The sequence below is a fragment of the Primulina eburnea genome, chromosome 1 (genome assembly GCF_022965805.1).
Source record: "Primulina eburnea isolate SZY01 chromosome 1, ASM2296580v1, whole genome shotgun sequence".
In the NCBI taxonomy this organism is placed as follows: Eukaryota; Viridiplantae; Streptophyta; class Magnoliopsida; order Lamiales; family Gesneriaceae; genus Primulina; species Primulina eburnea.
The window spans coordinates 52,429,658-52,437,510 of NC_133101.1; the positions used below are offsets into that span (position 1 = coordinate 52,429,658).

Below are 7,853 nucleotides of genomic sequence, written 5' to 3' on the forward strand. Positions count from 1 at the left end.
ACCTTATGGAAAAAGGTAATTATCAGTTTATATGGTTATCAAGAGAATGGATGGGACTTGGGGTTGGCGGGAAAGGCTACGTTCAGAAGTCCTTGGAAATGCATTTCTCGGTCATTCCCGGCTTTTCAACAGTTGGTTAGGGGAGTGTTCAGAGAGGGTGACATCATTCGTTTTTGGGAGGATGAGTGGGTGGGGGGAGTCTCTTTCAGAGAGAGATTTCCATCTCTATTTCTCATTTCAGTTCAGATTAATAAACCTATCAGCATTTTCGTAGATGAATCTTCTAGGGTCATCAATTCAGGTACCAATTGGGATTTAAGATTTAGAAGAAATTTGAGCGAGTTGGAAGTAACTGAGTTTGCGGGTCTCATGGGGGTTCTAGAGTTGGTTAGGGTTCAGTGGGGTGTAGGGGACTACAGGATGTGGTTGGGGGAGTCATCGGGTGTGTTTTCTGTTAGCTCTTTTTATAACTCTTTTTTCGAATCTACAAATCCTTTGTCTATTTCTTTTGTTCGTAATATCTGGGATGTTCCTGTACCTACAAAGGTCCAAGTGTTTTCGTGGATAGTTGCTTTGGACAAATTACAGACTTGTGACGCGATGCAAAGAAGGTGGCCGGGCTGTTCTCTTAGCCCAAACTGGTGCTGTCTCTGTAAGGAAAAGGAAGAAGATCAAGACCACTTGCTGCTGCACTGTTCATTCTCTTATAGCATGTGGTTAAAGGTGATCCAAGAAATGGGTTTTATGTGGTCATTTCCGAGGAGGGCAACAGATATGTTCTTCATGGAACCAGGATTGCAGACAACGAGAAAACACTTGAGATTCTGGTCTATCATTGTTCTTTGCACATTTTGGTCGATATGGATGGAAAGAAACTCAAGAATTTTTCAAGACAAATCGGAATCGTTGGCTGAAGTTTGGGAAAAAATTAAACTCAGGGTGGCAGGATGGACGGTTGTATTGGATGAATTTAAAGATCTTCATTTATCGGATTTGGTTAGAGATTGGAAATATGTGTTGTTATGATTTTGGAGATTTAATATTGTAATCTTTTAATTGACTCTGCGGATTTCTTATCCGCTTATGTAAGACTTATCATTTATTTTAATATAATTATGTTTTCTATCAAAAAAAAAAAAAAAAGAGGATTACATATATTTTATGGATTCTATGGAATTAACCCACAGCTGCTCAAAATGATACATGTATAAATTCTTTATAATCTCCTATGTTCCGTTAGGTTATCAGGTGCTTTTTGAACATTGTATATCATTGAACCTGATGAATGCACTGCTATGTGTCATATAATTTTCTTTTAATCAATTTTAAAGGGGTATGAGCATTGAATTAAAGAATGATCTATTTTATAAAATCACAAATAAGATGAATAGTGTATAATACTTTCTATTCTGTAAACATCATGTTCTATAAAGAGAAAATTAACAAAAGAAGTTTCAACTGAAAAATAAAAATAAAGTTTCAAATGAAGAATGAAAAAGTTTTATAATCTATATCTTGGAAGATCTCATCACAAAAGGAACCATTACCTTTTCTAAATAATATTATTTGTGGTGGCCACCAAGAGCATAGATAATTGTGGAGATACACTTGTTAAATTAGGTACATCTCATCATTTTCCTACGTCGCTTTGACTACATTGTTTTGATTTGATTTGATTTTTTTTTCTGAATGAATCCTACTTCATTCTCTGGGAAAAAATGGGAGAATTCCTATGCAGCACTCACTTCTAACTTTGTAAGTGACACTTTATGTTTGCTCTCTTTCTATTACCCACTCTAATGATTTAGTCATTTGGTTGGTATCTGTCTGTTTATTTTGTCAATCAATTATGTTTTGCTTTCATATCAGAACCATGCTATCAGGAGAGCTGATTTGGAGAGGAGGTTCGTGGAGACTGTTTTTCCGGCGACAGCTGATGGTAAGAAGTATAAAAGTTTTTGGAAATGGAATCTGGTTAAGGTATGGCCTGGAAAGTGAAGTATGAAGTATTCAATTCCAAATCATTTTTGTTTCCTTGGCTTATGCTGAAGGCATCAGATAGTGATCTCATTGTACTTAATCAAAGGTAGCACACATCTATTGCTTTCATCTGATAAATTGTAGCTTGTGTTTCTCTATTCACTTGAAGTTAATCGGATGTCTTTAGAAGTTATGTGGTAACTTCAGCATTTTTGGCACCTTCTTTTGTCTGACATTTTATGGGGTATTTGTGGCTTTTGATTCTTTTACACTTTAATGCACAAGTGGGACAACTGATGGAGCATAGAGCATGATGCCACTTTGTAAAAAATTTAATGAAGTTTCTTTTGCAAACAAGTGTTGGGATGGGAGGATTGCTCAAAGCACAATAGATACTTGGTTGAAAGTTACTATTGTAGAAGCACTAAATTGAACATGAATGAGGCTAGATATGATCATTGGATATTTTTCATGAGAACTCTGATGTATATAATTTAAAGAATGCATAGTAGTGAGTTGGAGGAAAGCACCAAAGCATGCCAATGGTGTGAGGTTTTGGTAGCACATCTTACTTTGTTACAAGGGTTGTGTTATGGCCCTCGGTAAATGATCTAGTTATATGACAATTGAGTAGTTGATCGTTAAGCTCGTTGATTTGTTTGTGGCTTTTTCTGCTGTTCCCACCTATCTTGAATGTAGTAAGTTTAGAGGTTTGTTTTCTCAAGAGACTCACGATCTTGTTGCTCAAGAATTTGAAATATTACTTTTTTTTTATATCTTATTTCACTTATTTTCTCCCTTAGAATACAAATAGGATACTATTTGAACAAGGAAACCAACGACTAATTATGCAACAAAATCAGAAAGCACATATTAGGAAACTAGAATCCTATAGTTTTAAAGCTGATTGAAATCGTTATTCCTTGATTGAAGTTGGCTGACATCCCTAATTGTTCTCTTCGTTATCCCTTGACTGGAGCTGGTTACTATCCTCCTGGTTGGGCCTCCTTGTTGGGCTGCTGGTTTGGATCATTATTTGCCCTAATTCAGGCTTCTTTTGTGCCTATTACATTGTGCTTTTACCTGGTCTATCTTTGATCATCCCTCAACATTATCCCCTGAATAAAGAAACAAATTATCCTTTCATCACTTGTATCACTTTCATGGACAGTTTTGGAACTCTTTGGGTTATAGACTTGGAATCAAACTCTATCAGGGAAGCTGTAAAAGGTATCGACTTATTTTTCCCTCTCCAGTTATGCGTTCACCATCATTTTGATTTATTGACTTGTCATTGAACTGGTAGAATCTTCAAAGATTTTGGAGATCTGTGGTCAGATGATGATGGATAAATCTATTTTCATGAGGCATGTGCCATCTGATTGGGCAGGGCAGCAACTTGCCGCTACTTATTCATTTGATGGAATTCCGTATCCCGGGCTTATGTCTTCTATAGCTACTTTCCAGGACCATATTGTATGCTGTGATACAGGTACCCAATCTTGTTAACTCTGATAGACTTTTTATCCTTTTTACATCAAGTTCAATTTTGGGTCTGTGCTGACGAGTTTATGTACTGAAGTTGGTTGGACAGTTGTTAAGTTCGATAGAGGAACTGGTTCAGCAATAAACTTTCCATTCTCAAATTTCGGAGTCCTTGGGCTTCCTTATTGGTTTGTTCCCCCTTTAGAACAAGTCTATTCCCAGTAAGAGAAATTTGCTGCGACCTATTATTGTTTTCCTCTGTTATGGTTTTGTTGTTAGCTTAACCTGTATTTTATCCATATTATCAGTGGGGGAGTGCCAGGACTGGAACTTGATCATGTACAAGAATTTAATTTATTTAGGTATGCTGTATATGCTTCTTTACATGCGAAGAGGCAGAATTTCCTTTCATTGTTGATACTCATTTGTTGGTTACTTCCTAATGATCAGCAGTGTTAACTTGCGCCCCTTCACGTTCAGAATTTCAGTTTTCAGTTATGCAGGCTAGCCCCCATGAGTATTTAACTGTTGGCAAGTTTGATCTGCAGCCATTGAGATATAACTAGCCTTTGGCACCAAAAAGGCTATACGATTCATTTAAGTTGATCGCTTGAACTCTTCATCAGTGTGTCTATCTAAGTGCCTTTCTTACATTTCCCCTGCATATGATCTTTTAACTTAAAATCTCTCTTGTAACACACCTTTCATCATTTACATGAGATTTGTTAGTATGTGCCTTGTTTACTATTTCTAGTTATTTAGTAAACGAGTCTCATGCCTGTAAGCCTCAGGCAGAGTTGACATAGAGTTATATATCACTGTGCCACAACAAACCGAACTAGTAGAAGAACCACAAGAAGGATGTATATGGTGTCTAGCCAGAGGAGCAGCTGCTGAAGTCTCTGGAGTAAAGAACAAGCCCGCATCAAAAGAAAAGGTGTATAATTTGCTGAATCCTGGCACATTTTATATTTTAATCACTAAGTTCACCTTTTTGGGATGGTAGTCGCTTTGAAATTTATGCAGTTGGCTTTGAAATTTATGCAGTTGGCTTTGTTCAGGTTGGCATTGCTCAACAATGGTATGATGAACTCTACAATCTTTGCTATTCAACACCAGTAGAAGAAGAGTTGAGCACAAAAGAAGAAAGCAAGCCATTCGTGCAAGGGGTTACCTGCATTGGTTGCACAATCAACACTAGTCCTGGAACAAGTGAGGTAAGAATTCTCCAGTTTCTTTCTTTCTACTATTAGAAATTCTTCCAGGTTGCCTTTAGATGGAAGGATTTGGATTCGAGGATAAGATTTCAAACGACTCCATATTGGGATGAATTTTAAATCCACTTCAATGGCTCAAAAAATGCTTATTTGAGATTTGAAATCCATTTCCAACTGGATTTATTCAAACAAACCTATGAATTTGTTATTATGGATTTGAAGTTTCTAATTTAATTTCAAATTCATCAATCCAAATGTCACCCTAGGATCTTATTCAACACAACTAAAATCGAAAAGAAAGAACTATGGTTAATGTATTTGTGGAAAGATATATATTTATTTGTATTTTATTTTATTGTGTGATTCATTAGTCATGGGATATGACAGATTTGATAGACTCCTTTCTAGAACTTTATCTAAGATTTCTATATAACCATGTAGTTGTGTATCTTCTCTGAAGATAGAAAAAATATATGAAATTTATATTATGTACATGGTATCAGAGCCTTCTATTTTTGGGTCAGTAATTATATAGGCTTCGTTCTTCCTTTTTACCTTCTTCCATTCAGCGTAGCAATCCCGATCATCCATTACTAAGATGTTGGAAAGCCTCTCAATCTGAAGAGGAAATTCATGACTCACAGGCTGGCGAGTTACATAACATCCAGGCAGTTTACAAGTTGGATGGAAAGAATTATCTTAAATGGTCACAACTTGTTCGAACCATACTGAAAGGAAGAGGAAAGATTAGTCACGGGTCCAAAACCAAGTTTGGAGGATCTTAGTTTTAAAGCATGTGACGAGGAGGATTCCATGATAATGGCAAGGTTGTGGAACTCTATGACAACAAAAATTAGTGACACATGCATGTTCGTGCCTACTGCCAAAGACATTTGGGACGCAATTCAGCAAAATTATTCAAAATATAAAGATGTGGTTCAAGTCTATGAAGTCGAGGTGGAAACAGTGGAAAACAAGGGAAAAAACTGTCACCGAGTATGTCAATCAATTAAAAGCCTTATGGCAAGAACTCGATCACTATAGAGTGATTAAAACAAATGCTCAGACAATGCTGCTGTTCTGAAAGATTTTATTGAACGAGATAGAGTTTATGACTTTTTGGTTGGGCTGAATCCTGAATTCGATCAAGTAAGAATTCAGATTCTTGGGGAGTAGGAAATATCGTGCTTCAATAAGTGGTGGCGATAGCTCCACTATGGTGGTTCATGATGGCCTCAAGTCAACCAAAAACACTGACCGGGCACGAGGCAGTGGGAGTGGGAAATTTGGACGATTCAAGGCACAAAGTCGAAACCAAAACAGCAAGCTGCGGTGCCTTCAATGTAGGAGAAATAATCATAATCTTGAAAATTATTGGAGAATTCATGCAAGCCTCCAAACCGTGAATCACAATTCAATAGAGAGAACTCACAAGTGAATGGTCATGCCCATATTGGGCAGCAACACAGGATGAATCTTCTTCAAAGAAGATATTCTCAATCCCGAAGAGATCGAAAAAGTAAGATCACTAATTGGCAGCCATGAAAAACCTTCAGGTACCTGTTCATTGGTATATTCAGGTGAGTTTGCATTTTCAGTTGGCTTAAATGTCTTGGGTACAGCCTTCGCCAACTCATGGATCATGGATTCAGGAGCCACCGACCAAATGACCGACTCATCACGTGTTTTCTACATATTCCCCATGTCTAAGCAGCAGGAAAATAGCTAATGTAAATGGTTTCTTAACCATCGTCGCAGGTCAAAGAAATATTACAATTAATCCATCTTTAACCTTAGAAAATGTTCTTCATGTTCCAAGCTTGACCACAAACATTGTCTCAATCCAAAAACTTACTCGGGATTTACTATTGTGGTATTTTATCACGATTATTGTTTGTTTCAGGAGAAGGATTTGGTGAGGATGATTGGACATGCATGTGAATGAGATAGACTCTACTACCTTGAAACAACGAGCCAATCGAACATTATCAAACATCACTTCATCGTTCATTTGTTTCAGAATCTGGTTTATTATAAAGGATAAAATCTGGCTTCATCGACTAGGAAATAATAAATTCATGTTATAACCCTTTAGCCTGCTTAGCCGAGAAATGGCGTCTAAGACGTTTATGGGTGATTTTTATGAATTTATGTTTCTGAAGTGAAACTCGGTAAAATCCTCTGTTTAATTTCTTTGGTATATCTTTAATAAATTCTTTATGTTTTGTAAAAGTTCCAAATAAAAATCTTATATTCATTATTATTCTGAAATTTAAATTTCTCCTTTTCTTAGCTCAGTTTGAGTTGACAATGGTATATAGGATGGAAACCAATAATCTCCATGTGTGCGAAAGCCACTAAGGAAAAATTTGGTAAAACAACGCCACGTATCAGATTCACTTTGATTCCAAGCCTCAGAGGTATTGGTTTTCAGTTTATATACCATTTTCAACTCAAACTGAGTTAAGAATATTAGGAAATTTAAATTCCAGAATAATAATTAATATAAGGTTCTTATTTGGAACTTTTACAACACATAAATGATTTATTAAAGATATACCAAAGAAATTAAACAACAGAGGATTTTACCGAAGTCCACCTCAGAAACATAAATTCATAAATGCCTTAGACGTCATTTCTCGGCTAAGCAGACTGAAGGCCTACAACATGAATTTATTTTTTCCTGGTTAAACTTGAACCTTGTGTTCACCATTTCCTGGTTCATCTTTTTACCTTATGTTATAACCAAAAACTCTTATATTACATTAAATTCCAAAAATTTAAATAAATATTTTATTATCTCAATTTAATTCCAAGTTACAAATAAATATTGATCATGTCATAGTAAGGTAATAATTTAGCACGAATGTTTTAGCTTGTCATTCAAGCTAATATATGAAATATAAAAACAGAAAATCAAAACAATGTAAACTTACAAGGTTGTAATCAGAAAACTTGAATCTTTTATTTCTTCAGAAGGGTTGTTTACAAGAGAGAATAGAGGGCAGCAAACTCGACCGTGTTCTTCTAAGAACACAAAGCATCCTACTTATAAAAGGAAGAGATGGACATGAAACCCCGGATTCCAACTCAAGAGATAAACAGTACAATGCTTTTTTTAAAAGCAAATAATAACATGGTTACAAAATTCAAAAGTTGATATTGATAATG

At 35.9% G+C, this 7,853-nt stretch overlaps 1 protein-coding gene across 10 annotated transcripts; it reads left to right on the plus strand.

Moving 5' to 3' along the window:
- The first annotated feature begins 1,143 nt into the window (after nucleotides 1-1,143).
- On the plus strand, nucleotides 1,144-4,663 carry LOC140830823 (uncharacterized). 10 transcript variants are annotated; one of them, XM_073194341.1, is made up of 9 exons: nucleotides 1,182-1,205; nucleotides 1,739-1,755; nucleotides 1,870-1,939; nucleotides 2,052-2,086; nucleotides 3,152-3,210; nucleotides 3,287-3,472; nucleotides 3,563-3,686; nucleotides 3,774-4,402; nucleotides 4,527-4,663. In XM_073194341.1, exons 1-8 carry the CDS (start codon nucleotides 1,197-1,199, stop codon nucleotides 3,922-3,924), a joined length of 651 nt encoding a protein of 216 aa, XP_073050442.1. In that variant the 5' UTR covers nucleotides 1,182-1,196; the 3' UTR covers nucleotides 3,925-4,402; nucleotides 4,527-4,663. The 10 variants fall into 10 exon arrangements, with proteins under 10 accessions (XP_073050472.1, XP_073050486.1, XP_073050456.1 ...); XM_073194394.1 differs by lacking the exon at nucleotides 1,739-1,755 and having other exon boundaries at nucleotides 1,156-1,205; nucleotides 1,884-1,939; XM_073194323.1 differs by lacking the exon at nucleotides 2,052-2,086 and having other exon boundaries at nucleotides 1,870-1,980.
- The last annotated feature ends 3,190 nt before the right edge of the window (nucleotides 4,664-7,853 follow it).

Excerpts from the sequence above, each read along its gene's own strand:
- LOC140830823 (XM_073194323.1), top strand. Across the intron at positions 3,211-3,286 it reads TATCAGGGAAGCTGTAAAAG|AATCTTCAAAGATTTTGGAG; the intron begins GTATCGACTTAT and ends TTGAACTGGTAG. Across the intron at positions 3,473-3,562 it reads TATTGTATGCTGTGATACAG|TTGGTTGGACAGTTGTTAAG; the intron begins GTACCCAATCTT and ends TATGTACTGAAG.